The sequence below is a fragment of the Sinohyriopsis cumingii genome, chromosome 16, assembly GCF_028554795.1.
Source record: "Sinohyriopsis cumingii isolate HCF-2022 chromosome 16, ASM2855479v2, whole genome shotgun sequence".
Taxonomy (NCBI): domain Eukaryota; kingdom Metazoa; phylum Mollusca; class Bivalvia; order Unionida; family Unionidae; genus Sinohyriopsis; species Sinohyriopsis cumingii.
Window position 1 is genome coordinate 55,678,488 of NC_142976.1, and position 16,643 is coordinate 55,695,130.

Consider the following 16,643-nt stretch of genomic DNA (forward strand, 5'->3'; position numbering starts at 1 on the left):
GGTGTCAACGTCATCGCATTCCCATTTGCGATACAGCATGCCTCCTTGGAAGCATAGATGGTCCCACTGGCTCCAGAGCATTTTAATGATATCTGCTCCGCTGGAGACATCCTCCCATGTCACCCTATCTTTTCCATCTTCTAGAGCAGTCATTATCACTCTGATATTGGGGTCCTTCAGTTTCATCTGGTTCCCATCCAGCAAGGATACAGGCCTTACATGAGTTTCCTGATAAAGCATCTGTGTTTGTGTCCAGGTCTATTATAATACTGTTGGATTTCTCCAAATGTTATGTCATGCCAATCAAAAAGATAAAAAGGGAGAATATAACAAAGGGAAGGGGCTTGATAAATGAAATACAAAGCATGTTTGAAATAACTGTGACTCTCCTTCTGTTTTGGAAACAGTTAAAACTAATGTTGCTTTGGTGAGTCAAAAGTGATTGTTAAGAGGATTGGGAAAGAGAAACCGTTTATACTTAACCTCTTTATTAAGCTTATTTTGGAATCGAGGGTCTTTTGCCAACTGAAATTTAAAAGAGGACAAAACTGTGGTGTTGCAGTAGTTTGTTAACTACCTCTCTGCCAGTAATCATCTTTCCATTATGGTAGCTAGAGCCTGATTCAGCCTGAATGCTGGAGAAGGCATGCTGTCTGCTGCTGGTTACCCCAAAAAGCGTACTTCAAAAAACCAAGGAATGATGCAGCTTGATCGAATTATAACTAGTTCATACAGCAGACATGTTGTCTTACAAAATCTAAGTAAGCAGTTGGCAAGTTAGCAAGTTAAGCCTATAGTCATGTAATAAGACTGAAACTGAATAGGTATGGATTAAGTAAAAAAAACTGAACACATTGCATGCAATCAAAATGTTTATGATAATGAAGTATTAGTCTCTACTAACCTTCATTATGAATATAAATACAACAATGAAATGAAATGACAAACAAATGGAATACAAAAAAACAAACAAACAAGAAACAAAAATTAATGTAGGATACAATATGCATTGCCTTACACTCCATGATATTAACACAAAAGCTGAAGCTAGCCCCTCCTTTTAACATATGCATAAATTCACCCAGTGATATGATACTGACTTTGTTAGTTTCGTATTTACCATGCCATGAATATGTTTCAAATAAAAGATGCATGTTCATGCAACAATATGCATTGTCAAGATTCCAAATTCACAGTTTAAGGTTCTAAATATAATAGTTAAAAATTCATGTCCTTTGAACAAATTCTTGTTTGGCTCCTCCATTCTTGCCAGTCACACTACTACACTGCACTGTTGCTGAATATGTTGCTATGTTGTCACACATGCTGCCATATTGCTACCTATGTTGCTCTGTTGCCACTCACACTCGCCTTTTTCTTAATTTGTTGATACTGCCAGCCACAAATAAACCAAACTGGCTAGGGAAATATAATCAATACTAAAATCAAATATATACATACCATCAGTCATACTCAAAATGGAAACGAAATACACTATATTAATTATTGTAAAATGTTATTTAAAAAGACATTACATTGAACTTTCTACTTCAGTATAAATGTTAAATAGTAAACTGACCCTACTCCATATCCCAAACTTAGTATAATTTACTGTAAGTTAAGTTTAATAAGTTAGTAAAACGAAATGCGTATGAGACTTATTCATACAGTTAGAAATACAATTTAGTGATACTATAAAGAAAATGACTACCATGGCTGCAGTAAAAAAGACCTGTAAAGTACACAATACCTGACAAGATCTCATAATCACTGTGTTGGCATACAACATATACATATTATAAATACTAAAATAAATATATGCAAGACACAGGGGTAAAGTACCAGTACAAATCATGAAATTTGGGTATCTTGCTGTTAATGATCTACAACAAGATGCATCTATTATACAGTTACTATTTGTCAGGGTAAAAAATAAATTAATACCACGTCAACAAAGTCCATTACACATACATGTTCTATTTCATCAACAAGTTATTTTCTTGCCCTATTCTGTGACAAGACCAATCCATAATGGAATATGAATAAGTCGAATCAACAAGGCTACCTCCACATTCAGTTTGATTGCCTTCCTCACCAAGGCATACATCCACATCCATGTAGAAGATTCTATCCTTTGTGGCCCCCTGCCCCAATGCATGGTGAAGGACAGACATAATCTCTAATTGAATCACAGTTTTGCTCCAATGGATAAGTCGTCAACAAATAACTTGCCAGCTGTGTCAGTGGACGGTCAATCCTGCTGGTATGGATAGCAGGTATTATAGGCAGTCAGCTGGACAGTGAGTGTAATTGCTAGCAGGTCCATGCGCATGGCTGTCGGTTTTGTGGTTGGATGGTTATCTCCAGAACTGCTCATGCAAAATGGATGGATCAGTCAATTTCATTATTGTTACACATACCATGGCACTGTTTGCTGGTACACGGCATGTCACTGTGGAGTAGTGGATCTCCAGTCAGTAGACTATGTATGTATGTATGTATGTGTGTATGTATGTATGTATGTATGTATGTATGGATGGATGGATGGATGGATGGATAGATAGATAACTGGCCAGCTGCACTGCCGGGTTGTCTACAGAAATGTTAAAATGTATAAAGATCCAAGAAAAAGCCCTGTGCACCTGAACTTACAATTTACTGAAAACCATGCTTGTTTATGCAAGGGGACTTTAAGCCATCTTCAGGTAAACGTTCAAGATCTCACATTGACCCATCTATGACTTCACATGTCTATCCTTGCTCTCATTGCTTTTCCATAACACTGTGTACCAGATATCCTTGGCTAATAGTAACCATACATTGCATGCTATTTTTGCAACAAAGCATACCAGATTCATACATGCTAACCATTATGCTTTTGGCATAGTCAATACATTACACTATTTTTCACTAAATTACACTTTAGGCTTGCCCATATATGGATTATGATTTATTGGTCTGCCCCCTCCCCAAAAAATCAATTTGTTTCCTCTCTTTTTATTAACATCTCATTAACTCATTAACCCCGAGCCAAAAAGCTAGGCATTCGCCTACAGCATACATGTAGAGAGATCACCTAGAGCAGTGTTAAGCCTTACCAGTGCCTATATCCCTGAGACTTGCTGAGAGTACTTGGCAAGCATATTTTTACAGCTGGAGCTACTGTACTTGCAATAAATGTTATTGTCTTTTTATGTTCCTTTAATTAAGCTAAAATTTGGCAGTTCTCAATAAAATTACGTACAAAATGGTATGAATTGTGTGGTACATGCAGATATAAAACTTATGCATAAAGATAAAATAAATGATTTACGTACCAATTTGTTTCTCTTGCCATGAATAACCCATAAAATCCATTATAAATTAAGACTGAATAATTAACACTATCTACACATGAAATTAATTTTATTTTATGTATACAGAAATTTCACTTGTCATCTCTCTTGCAAACTTAATCTCATGTGAATACTCCGTCAGAGTCTGTTAAGTAAAAGTCTGCTCTGAGCGGCTGATTCTTGTAATTTTCATCATCTTCTAATCTAAATATTTCCAATATATTTGCCGCTATCGAAGTCAATTTTTAATATTTTGTTCAGCAATGTTCACTCTATCTATATAAGCTGCTAAAAAAGTATTGGTTGAAATGACTGCATTATTAGGAAATGGTATGAAATCAACCCTTGTTTTCTTTTTAACTCGGAAGATGAAGAAAGTAAAGTATAACGAGTTATAGCGGCGGCAGGGGTTAACAAGTTAAGATGGCTTCTGTGTAACTACAACATAAGGGTACATCTGTCTGCAAACTTGCATGCACTTTCCTAACAATTGTATTGTTTTATTTATAGCAGCTGTCCTTTTTTCAAGAAACATGCTGGTTTATTGTTTCAAACCTTGAAACATGATTCATTGTTATGATTCATGTTTGTTACAGAACCAATCTATAGTGCACTATGGGTCATGTCTAATGACTTGTATAAGTCTATAATACACTTGCATGTACTTTCCCAACACAGTCATTATATTCTATTTCTAGCAGCTATATTGCATGGTTCAGGTAAATCAGACTGGTTTTTCTAATTTTGAATCTTTGTTCTTCGATTCTATTTTGATTCATATTTGGTACATAACCAGTCTGTAGTTATTTGGCACTAAAAGTTCTCAAATGGATTCTAGTCAATGTGTATGTTAGAGCAAAAATGTTTTTCAAATAATTTCACAGATGAACCAGAAAAAAACCCCACCTGAAAACAGAAACCTCCAAAGACACAAAGATGAGTACATGAATGACGTAATATTGCATTCCATTCTAGGGTAGCATCACACTCATTGCAGTCTGTGTGGAAAGGAATTTAATATTGGGCATGGTGGTAAATCTAAAGACACTTGAAAACGATGAAACCCATTGAATTAGCTCATCTCGCTAACCCCAATACTAAGGTAACAGGAGAACTCGAGTGTGGACATGAATGTTATAAATGCAGAGGTGTTATTTACCGAGTTCCTAATAGAACACGAACCCAGCAGTAGCAGAAAACATTGGTCTTTTGTTTGAACGGCTCTTTCCTGATTCCATGATTGCAGAAAAATACGCATGTGTAAGAACAAAATCATCTAATATTTGTTCAGTGTTTAGCTGAAGATACTTCACTTAAAATTGGAGAAGCCATGAACATTGGACCATTTAGTATTGCCACATACAGGAGTAATTATTATGACAGAAAGTTGTACCCAGTCTGTTTCAGATACTTTGACATCGAAAAGGACAAAGTTATGAGTGGTCTTCTTTCATTACTAGATATAACAGTGTATTCCACTGGAGAAAACATTTTTGATTTGCTTCATAATGCTTTGACGAAACACGACATACGTTGGCATAATTGTATGGGGTTTTCAGCTAATAATGCATTAGTGATGACTGGAATTTTTAAAAGAGTTGCATGCTTTGAAGAAATAAGACATAAGTTGGCATAATTGTATGGGTTTCTGCAGCTAATAATGCATTAGTGATGACTGGAATGTTTAAAGGAGTTGCATACAATATTTTGAAAATGTCTCCATCAGTATACATAACAGTTTCTCCCTGTCATTTGATGCAGTTTTCTGTGGGAAAGGCTGCTGATACATTAGAAGTAGATATTGGTGAATTGCTAATTGAGATATACTATTATTTGGAGAAAGTAAAGTAGGAAACCAGCTCTAAATTTGTTGCAAGATGAGTTTGACCTTGAAGACTATAGAGTTATAAAGCATGTCTGTACAAGATGGTTATCCCTTAGCCATTTACTTGGGCTTTGGAGAGCACCACAAGCTTTCTTTCGAATTGAAAGTGAATCTGCAGTCAGAAACAGGGAAAACATTGAAGAATGGTAGCACTAAAGTAGAGTCTGTTATAAGTCAAAAGACAAAAGGAGATGAAAGTATAGGTTGAAGTACAAACAATAAAGTGGGCGGGTCATCAGAAAGGAAGAAATTTAAATCCATGGACTTATTACTTGACAAGCCTCGATCCATTCATCAGGATGGCTTCCAGGCTCATTCTTGATTGATTGATTTTATTTTTAATGGCGCATCAGCACTGTTAGGCTATTTAGCGCCAAACAAAATGTTATATATAATCTTTTAAAAACTCAAACAGTGTAAACGGTGGATTATAACTTCTGAGTTATTCGATGTGAATTTCAACCGTGTCTTTTCTTTGTGAGTTTTTAATCTTCTGAAGGCTTCTGAATAATTAGAGGATGATGAATATTTGAAGAAGCTATCAGCATGTATATTAACTATGTCATGTTTGGAATTGCTATTTTTGTTGTTTAGTTTGAGATGTCGAAAGGAATTGTATTTTCCCTTTCCATTTATTTTGTGGATCATGTCCCAAACTTTCTTTATAGAGGAACGAGAATTTAGAGCTGAAATATATTTTTTCCATGATGCTCTTTTACTTTCTTTAATCGTGCGGCGGACATTGGCCCGAAGAATACGGTACTTAGTTAAATGTTCGGGCGTTGGATGATTATTAAAATTCTTCAGTGCTTCTCGGCGTTGTCTAATGGCCTCTTTACATTCTTTTGTGAACCACTGTTTTGAGGGTTTATTACTGTTTGGTGAGGACTTGGAAATGGATTCTTCTGCAATGTCGATTAAAACAGAAGTAAAACATTGAAAAGGGTTATTGTCGTTTAAAACAGTATACCTGTTAAGTCTAGTTGTACAAAGTGTTTCAAATTTGGCCCAGTCGGCTTTCTTTAAATTCCAATGTGGAATTGATTCATCAATTGTAACGTCAGTGTTGTTAAGAGAGATTGGAAAGTGATCACTGCTGTGAAGGTCATCAGCGACCTTCCATTCATAGTCCAAAAGCAGCGAGGGGGAACAAATTGTCAAATCGATACATGTGTATGTACCCGTTCCTGGGTGTAAATATGTCGGTGATTTGGTGTTATATAGACACAAATCATGTCTGGAAATGAAGTCTTCTATTTTGTGACCTCTGTCACTTATGTGATTTGATCCCCATAAAATGGTATGGGCATTAAAATCCCCGAGTAAAACAAAGGGTGCGGTGAGTTGTTGAACAAGATTGTCCAATTCGTTTGGTACTAGGTTGGTGTTTGGTGGTATGTAAATAGAACAAAAGGTAATGACTCGATGTATAGTGACGCTTACAGCAATGGCTTGTAAATTTGTGTTTAAAGGGATGATGCTATGAGGGGCTGTGTTGTTCACAATAACAGAAACTCCTCCTGAGGCCCTGTCAACATTTTCAGAGTAGTTGTTGATTGATTGATTGATTGATTTAGTTTTAACGGCGCATCAGCACTGTTTGGCTATTTAGCGCCAAACAAAATGTTATATGTATAATCTTTTAAAAATTATAAAAAGTCTCATATCGACCAGTGATATAAAAAACAAATAGTTGAAATTAAAACGGTGAGATGGTAACGGTGCAAAATAAAGCTTCCCGATCAACGGGGGATGTAAATGTTGTATGTTAATGAAAAATAATATACGGCGTTTTAAAATCAGATGGTTCTTGAGTAAGAGCCATTTTAGTAGCGCGATCAGGTTTTTCGTTACCTTTATTACCAATATGGCTAGGTAACCAACAGTATATTATATTGTTTTTCAATAATGGATTCTCCAGTTTTCTATTGTGTAGTGACTGAGGTACTGATAGTGAGTCGGAGAAGATGATGCTGTTTAAAATACGTTTGTTTTCTATATGTTGCAGGGCAAGGTCTATTGCTCTGATTTCGGCTGAAAAAATTGATGTTCCATTTGGTAAGCGAACTTGCGTTGTGTGATTTCCACAAACGAAGGCTGCAGCGGCCTTTTCCTCATCCTTTGATCCGTCGTTATAAATTCTTGCGTAGTTTTTAAATTCGGTGAGGAGTTCTTGATAACAGTTGTGGAAGACGGAAGGGTTTGTATCAGATTTTTTTCCATCGTGTAGCGTAAAAAGTACTTTTGGTTGTTTAAGTAGCCAGGATGGTGTTTCGGAGATGGACGTTTTCTGAATTTTAGAAAGATCAATTTTTGTGCTGTCAAGGCTGGATGATATTCTAATGCCAAAGATAGGTATGGCGTTTGGTTTATTTTCGTATTAAATTTTGTATTTGGGTTGAAAAACAGCCGAAAAAGCAAGATTCAGAGGGTTTGATTTTAATTTGAGAGCATACTGTGCGGAAAGCATTTGTCTACGATGCGATAACAGTGGTTCGTTCGCTTCGGCTAGTAGGCTTTCACACGGGAATGTTTTAAATGCTCCCAGAGCCAGTCTTATTCCCTGATGATTAATTGGATCAAGCATTTTCAAATAGGACTTTCTGGCTGAACCATACACAATGTAACCATAGTCCAGTTTGGAGCGAATAAGCGTTCTGTATAAATTCAGGATGACTTTTCTATCAGCACCCCAGTCAGTATGCGCTACTACTTTAAGTAGGTTAAGTGCTTTTAAGCATTTAGCTTTCAAGTTCTTTAGGTGTGGAATAAAAGTCAGTTTTCTGTCAAAGATTATACCTAAAAATTTTGTTTCCTCAACAACTGGAATAGGTGTTCCGTCCAGCGTGAGTTAAGGTTCATCGTGGCGTCGTCATAAATGACAGAGATGCATGCATACCGTTTTTGGCTTCGAGAATTTGAAGCCGTTCATACAGGCCCAATTTTGTATCTTGTTTATATTTTGCTGTAGTTGTGTTTCAATTGTATGCATGTGCTTTGATCGATAACATATGAGAAAATCATCAACATATAGCGAGCAAGTCACACCAGGAGTCAAACACTTGGTGATGCAATTAATTTTGATATTGAAAAGTGTCACAGATAAAATACTGCCCTGGGGCACACCCATCTCTTGCTCGTGCAGATCTGAGAGAGTAGAGCCCACTCGTACCTTGAATTCTCTGTCTGAGAAAAAGTTGGATATGAAAGAGGGCAGACGGCCTTTTAGACCTAGATCGTGCAGGTCATTTAGTATCCCGTACTTCTATGTCGTGTCTTAGGCCTTTTCTAAATCAAAGAAAACCGCTACTAAGTGTTCTTTCTTGATAAATGCATCGCGAATGAATGTTTCTAGTCTAACCAGATGATCGTTGGTGCTCCGGCCATATCGAAAGCCACTTTGGAAAAGAGATATTAAAGCCTCTGCTCAACTACCAGGATCCTTTCCTCCCCATGACATGGGACGCAACCCACGGCAAACAGGTTGCTCTCTACTTAGTTGCCTTTTACGACACGTAGCGAGGCACGTCAGGCCAATTCTACAACCCCGGACCCGCAGGGGGGCCAGGCTCATTCTAACATTGTGAAAGAAAATGTTGTGACTGAAAACTCAAACCCATTGTTAGTAAACTAAATCAGCATACTGGATCTTCTCATTCTTCTCAGGGCAAACACAGCAAAGTTGATACTAAGATGTCACAGAAAGAAACGGAATATATTCACTGTTTGGAGGAATCAAAGTATCAGATGGTTTTCAAGAAACATTATGATCCAGTTACAAAGCTATATTGCTTGCTTAGGAAAACTTGTGCCATTCCATTTGTCTGATGCAGCAAGTATTGTCTTTAGAAGGAAGAACCATGCATTCATATTATGCACAAGATTCTGTCAAAACCATTCATCAGATTTGCTAATACGGTTTATTAAGCCAGAAATCATAAAATCAACCAAGCCTTTAACTGATATAGACTTTCATCACAGAGCAAACCAGAAAGATAATAAAGATCTAAAATTGCTATTGGTGCAGAAGCAAGTGAATTCATAGAACACAATTCTACTCTTGCTGTGTAGGTGTTCTATGATATTGTTAGAGATTATTATACTACAAGCCTGCGATTACATGCTCCTGAAATTCACATATGGTGATGAAGTGCTTTAAATGCTTAAGTTGCTGATGTAAATGAGAGTTAGTCAAAAAGTGAAAGGTTCGTACATATCCCTTTCTGTTGCCATCCTTGTGTATCTCTTTCTATTGCCACCCTTGTCTATCCCTTTCTATTACCACCCTTGCCTACCTTGAATCATCTAGAAGGAGAATTCCTTAAGTATCAAGCTGGCATTCTACCTGACAACATACTTCATGCAGGCAAAGTTGATGTGCAATGACAAAATATGTTCCAGCTAAATGACACAACCAGTGGTATAAATTTCCTCTTCTTTGTCAGATTATGAAAGGAATATTTGTTCTTTACTAATGCCGACTGTGAAAGATTGTTCAGTATTGTTAGCAAAAATGAAAGTGAATTCAGATCCAGGCTCAGTAGCTCAGTGCTAAGGTCTCTGCTGGTGTGCAAAACGCAGCTGGTACAAAGTGTTTTGAATTGCAAAATGACAGTCTGTAGCTTTCTAAAGCCAAAAGTGCTACATATGAAAACTTGAAGCAGTAAATGATGTTAAAAGACTAGAGAAGTAAATGAATCGTTTTATACATATATCAATTGCACTTTTAGAATGTTAAATTTGGATTACTGATCTTTTTCTGCTCCGATTACTCTTTCTGTCCACTAGAATTACACTTCTGCATCAATGAATGCTTTTCCACAATACAGTACACCAGTTATTATCTGACCATAATGCACTGCATGTTGAGGGCAATGAACAATTCATGCAAGTATGACATATATTTCTTGTGGGTCCCATTAAGTTTAAATTTCTTTTATTTACTAGATTTTGTCACCATTGTTTAATTCTAAGGAAAAGACCAAATATATCGGACAATAATAACCCAAGATTTTTGACAAATCACAATACTTAAACAAGCAGAAAAATGTGTGCAAATAAACAAATGACAAAAAGCACTAAGCCACCCATGCTGGGGCACAATGTCATAAGTCCAAAAGTAAAAACATTCACATAAATATTTATCAAAAGTGAAATATATAGCATACATATTATGATACACTAATATATGTATGTTCTCAATTGATGGGTTGACATTTTCAGGAGGTTCTTCACTACTATTCTGATAATGGATAAAGGCATTAACTTGGAACTATAGTGAATTCAAAAAAGGACATCTTGAATTATATTATTTTGATTCATCAAAAGACTGTTGCCACATCACCATGTCACAGGCCACTACAGGCACATCAACACCTTCAGCATTGGATCACGTTTGGAATTTAATTAGAACTTTATTCTTTGGGACTGGTAAAAAATGTTTTGGACTCTTTGGGATTTAATTCGCATTACTGAATGTTCTTTTAAATGTTCACTTTGTATTATAGGGAGAAAATAATTATTTGTTAAATTTTACAAAACTTGTTGGTTTGTGCTCTTTTCTATTACTTAGTTTAAGACCATAGAGTGGTATTACTTGCAACTAAACAGTCTGAAGTATGACAATATTTTCATCATGGTGATTTTTTTTGTAAATTATTCACCATTTACTCATTTTTGAATGATACAAGTCACTAAGAACCAACCAACCAATTGAAAAATATCATGAAAGTCCCAAGAACATGCAAAATCACAAAAGTCACGTGATTATACAAAATCACAAAAGTCGTATAAAATTACAAAAGTTGTATAAAATCACAAAAGTCGTATGATTACACAAAACCAGAAAAGCCCCATCAATATACAAAATCACATAAGTCGTATGATTACACAAAACCAGAATAGCCCCATCAATATACAAAATCACAAAAGTCGTATGATTACACAAAACCAGAATAGCCCCATCAATATACAAAATCACAAAAGTCGTATGATTACACAAAACCAGAATAGCCCCATCAATATACAAAATCACAAAAGTCGTATGATTACACAAAACCAGAATAGCCCCATCAATATACAAAATCACAAAAGTCGTATGATTACACAAAACCAGAATAGCCCCATCAATATACAAAATCACAAAAGTCGTATGATTACACAAAACCAGAATAGGCCCATCAATATACAAAATCACATAAGTCGTATGATTACACAAAACCAGAATAGGCCCATCAATATACAAAATCACATAAGTCGTATGATTACACAAAACCAGAATAGGCCCATCAATACACAAAATCACAAAAGCCCCATCAATATAAAAAATCACAAGTCACATGAATATAAAAAATGACAAAAGTCACGTGATTATACAAAATCACAAATGTCACATGAATATTTAAAATCATGATACTCCGATGAAAAAAGTCATAAAAAGTCCTGTGTATCCACAAAATCATCCAACAAATCATTTTTCCAATGTGCCATAATGCAACTTCTAAATGGATAATAGTTCCGAGAATCAATGCTAACAATAATTTAGTCAGTTTGCTTTGATTACTTGATATTTACAGCAAATATTGGTTTACACGAGCTTCAACATTTTATTCTATTCTAGTATGTTAGACTTGTAAAACAATGTTCCAATCAATATCATATGTACAGAGTTAAATATCATGTTGTAAATAATAAAGGATAAACAGCCTGGACAGAGTTCAATGCAATATACAATTTATGCATAACAGAATTTTTCATTTTGCAGTTTGTACTAAATATTCATATATATTAATGGTCTTAGATAGGTGAATAGTTCAAATTGTTCCACATTTGCATTGCAATTTTAGCTTGAAGATTCTATTCAGTATAATAAACACATCATTATTTATATCATACTGCTCAGATCTTTTTGACAACCGTGTGCAATAATAATTCTTCTCAATTCAAAAGTTCAGTTTACACATTGTTTCAGAATATCCTGCTCTATACCAACACACCTGAACGCCTGCTCCAGAGTCCTGAACGTGGCCTGCCTAGCTTTCCCTTCTCTCCACACTTTCATGATTTCAAAGCACTGTCTATGCATATCACCTGGGTGATCTGCAATAATTTGGTCAATTTTGAACAATGGGACTTCTAGTTCAACACCCAGATGCACATATCCTATCCCGATTCCGCTACAAATCCGATTCAGCTGCCTGTCATCTGGTTGCTTGTCAAGCAATCTAGAGGGAAGACAAGACCGAATGTCCCCTGTAAAAGACCATCAAAATTACTTGTTAAGTTGCATACTGTAGCATCCATCTCTAAATGGTTGTACTACTAACTGAAATTTCTTCAACATTTTTCTTTCAAGTATGAACTGAAAAGTTTGTAATTTATCAATGATTTATATTAAATATTTTATTGTAAACTAGCATTTTAAATGCCAAGACTATGGTAAATAAATAATCATACATAATTATACAAGGGACTAATGCTCTACTGACTTTTCACATTATTATTTAGTAACTGTAAAACTATATCACATATTCTTGAAAAAGTCTAAAATATATAAATCTGAGAAAACGTGCAGCACAAAAATCATTTTCATGACCTTTAACCTGATAGTATGGATAGAATATCCTTAAACACATTTCAGAAACTGTGGAGATACAGCCAAGTACTATGTCTGGTTAGAATTGCTAATTAATATTTGTTTCAACAGCTTAATTTATATCCCATTAATTATAGTTCACAATCCCAAGATAAGACTATTTATGGGTATCATTCATTGTATTCGCCAGATACATTCACATACCCAGTTCTGTAGAAATTCATTCATGCTTGTCTGCTTTAGCTTGATCATAAAACATGGAAACATACCTGCATCATGACACCTTTTACATTTAAATTGATGTCTGACTTATGTCAGCAAACCCGTTTATTGAGATGCAACTCAATCCAAACTGCATTAAAAATATATATTGTAAAAAGTGTATTATTGGAAATTCCATGTTGATGTGACCATCTTTAATTATAACAAGATAGTTTAGAAAGCCATGTTGGAGGTCAGACTGATTTCATATTGTAAAAGTATTTTAGTGAAAACAATGATATTAGTGTGAGAAGTAGTCGTAAAGTGACATGTAAGATGGCCTCCAAAATTTAAATATTGATCTAACAACAGAATGCAACAACTGCTTTTTAAAAACCCTGCGATAATTGTTCCCATCATTTTGAATACATCCAAAACAAATATTTATGCAATGATGATACTTCTCCTGTCCCAATTACTGTGTCTTTTTTGGCAGTTCAGGTCTAATCAAAAGCAATTACTTCTGTTTCCATATCTTTAATTTCTCATTTGATTCATATGTCGGTGATTCTGACTGGTCAATATTAAATTTTTTAATGCTATTTGCATGACATTGGAGGTCAGATCAGCACCATTTTTTTTATCAAGGATAAACTTGAATAATAAATCTTTCACTGGGAACACCATTCCTCTGGAGATATTACAATGACAAGAATGTTATGATGGTTGCTATGGTGAGGCACACTGTATTTGTTAGGACCAACCAGATCTCAAGATGAAACCATCAGCCAAGTTTCATTACTTTCCAAATTACAGTTTGAGAGTTAAGAAATTACTGATGGAAAATAGATAAGAGTAACTGGATAAAAAGTATCACATTTTAAAAATGTTTTGCACCACTTTTTCAAAATCTATCCTCTACCTAATGATCTCATCAAAATCTTCAATGGATTTAAACAAAATACTGTTCAAATAAATGAAAGCAGTTTACTGTGGGGTTTAATACCAATAATATGTTTGTCCAACCAGGTGTATCAAGTGCAATTACTTGGGAATTATTGTGTATAATATCTACATTTTTAGTAGCCATGGTTTAATTCATGGACTACTTTAGAAATATAAAACCATCACTATCTTCTTGGATTTTTATAAAATTTTCATAATGAATCATTTACTTGTAAGAGATTTTAACAAATTTAAATTAAAGTATCATTATTTTTATTTATTTCTGTGAAACATACCAGTGGTATCAATTGATTTGAGAATATCAACATCAATGCCAACATTTTTGAATGCCTTCTCCAGGTTTCTAAATGTTGCTTTTTCTCCACTTTGCTGCTTCCATTTACCCAAAATTTTAAGACAATGAGTGACCGCATGGGGATAGTCTTTCTGTAGTTGCTGGATGAGTGCCCCAGAGAGTCCCAGCTCAAGGCCAAGACGGAAGGATTCGTGTCCAATATGCATTGACAGTCGGCCCAGCTGTCTCTCAGATGGCTTCCTGTTTTGGAGACTGTGTGGCAGTGAGGAAACTGGAATGCATGATAGAAAATAAAAGTGGACATCTAACAATTTATGCTATGATGATATATTGTTCAGATTTATTAAAGCAGAATGTCTATTTTGTTTTGATTCCTATTATTACCCATCTATAAATGTCTAACAAAGTTTTGATCCTGCAATGGATGGTCATACACTTGCATGTACCAACAAAACACTCTGAAATTTGTTCATGAAACAAAAATTGCATGTACTTTATCATCTGTATGTAAAATGTAAGATGATGTCTCCTGTCAAGATAGGATGAATCAACATCAGGCTACCACAGCCAAGATTGACCTGTACAGATGTATACTCACTACATTGTTTTCTTTCTGTTCCTGGAACTTACTTGCATTAAAAATAAGCCATATAACTAGAAAACTGATTATGCAGTTATTATATGAAATAAAACAGACTCCAGGCTGATACATATATAAACATACAAAAGGTAAACTGCATAGTCCTGAGCTAAAAGGAAAATCCAAGGACAAAGCCTCTCTGTGATATTACAGGTGCATGACAACTGAACCTGAGCAGAAATAATGTCCCTTGCATCTATGAGTGGTAAGAATAAGTGACATCATTTCAAATTTCTGATAACTTCAGTTTGCTCCAGGTATCATTTTAAGACCCTGATTCCTAAAGGTGCCCATTGGATGAAGGCCAGTCAAAAGAAAGCAAACAACTAATTTGCAATGAGTTTGAGCCTGTTGCTAGCAATGAAAACAGGATTCTTCACATTAGGAAAACTAAAAGTAATGTTTTCCTAAAGCTTACAAAATTGGACTCGAAGATGTTCATGAAAATTTGAAGTAATATGTCAGTTCAATTACTCATATGTCTTCTTCTTTTCTGTAATTGACCATCAGCAAAAGACCTGAAGCCCTTGGCATATACTATAGACACGCTTCAAGTACCACTATTTACAAAATGTTTGAGGATCTAGATTTTAGCATCTTTCTCTCTCTCTCTCTCTCTCTCTCTCTCTCTCTCTCTCTCTCTCTCTCTATATATATATATATATATATATATATATATATATATATATATATATATATATATGTATATATATATATGTCTATGTCTTTCAAGCTCTTATACTTTACTAATTATTCTTTCTCACCTGATCATTTATTTACGAGTAAAATTACTCCAAAGAATTTATTAGACTTAAATGACTCATTACCTGATCCCTACCAGTTTTAAATATTTTTTCTACTCTAGTCCTTTGAAAATATATACATTCAGATCAAAACAGAAAACTTGTTTGCCTTTAAGGGTTTTTGTCCTTCAGCGTTAAAACATTTAGAGCTCTCTTTTAACTTCCAAGTCTACTGTACCTTTCTATTTGCATTTTTAATGTCATGCATATAGCATGCTGTCTATCACAAACATACATTGTCAACTGTATAAAACCTGAGTGGAGACTGTAGTGGTTTCATTATTGATATTAAAAAGTTAAGACCTGCCAGAGTAAAAACTGACATATCCAATTATAAAACACTAAAAGAAGTGACTATAGACTGCTGTTACGGCAACATCTTACACTTTCTGTTACTTACCAGCATCTTCTCCATTTGCTCCTTGACTCCCCTGAAATACAGAATCAGTAACATATAGAAAATTCGAAAGGTATAAAGTCAGGATGCATCTCTCATTGGTGGAGAATAGACTTAATTGGGATGTCATACTTTTTTATGTGCATAACAAATTTAGGCAAAATCAGAGAGAAACACTTAGCTAAACGTAAGACAATGTGCAAGTTTATTTTGTCTATATCACGCTAAGGAAAAAAGGTATTATAAAAATGCAATCTTACAGAGTACATACAATGATAAATTCATAATTAATAGTGTTTCTTAATTGGTCATGATCGTCACAAGGAGACAGATACTGCAAAGGTCATTGCTTGAAATGATTATCAGACATTGATTTTTACACGTTTGTTAAAAATGCAGTCAGATCAGCTGAATTATGGCCAGTTAACATTCTTTTCTTGGCAAACTATTCATCAGCATACCCAAATAATTCCTGTCTTTATGATGGGTGTCATGTGATGTTATACTGGCAAACCAAATGTCACATG

The 16,643-nt window shown here is 35.0% G+C and overlaps 1 protein-coding gene across 1 annotated transcript; it reads right to left on the reverse strand.

Annotated features, from left to right (window-relative positions):
- Nucleotides 1-859: 859 nt before the first annotated feature.
- On the reverse strand, nucleotides 860-16,275 carry LOC149780454 (uncharacterized). The gene is made up of 3 exons (XM_089937393.1): nucleotides 16,120-16,275; nucleotides 14,257-14,547; nucleotides 860-12,471 (listed from the first exon to the last, which is right to left on the reverse strand). Exons 1-3 carry the CDS (start codon nucleotides 16,244-16,246, stop codon nucleotides 12,170-12,172), a joined length of 720 nt encoding a protein of 239 aa, XP_089793519.1. The 5' UTR covers nucleotides 16,247-16,275; the 3' UTR covers nucleotides 860-12,169.
- Nucleotides 16,276-16,643: the final 368 nt, after the last annotated feature.

Bases quoted from the DNA above. Each gene is read 5' to 3' on its own strand.
- LOC149780454 (XM_089937393.1), bottom strand. From the start codon at position 16,246: ATGACATCCCAATTAAGTCTATTCTCCACCAATGAGAGATGCATCCTG. The intron at 14,548-16,119 runs GTAAGTAACAGA...CATGCATTCCAG, and splicing joins AGCAAATGGAGAAGATGCTG to TTTCCTCACTGCCACACAGT. The intron at 12,472-14,256 runs GTATGTTTCACA...GGTCTTTTACAG, and splicing joins CAAATCAATTGATACCACTG to GGGACATTCGGTCTTGTCTT.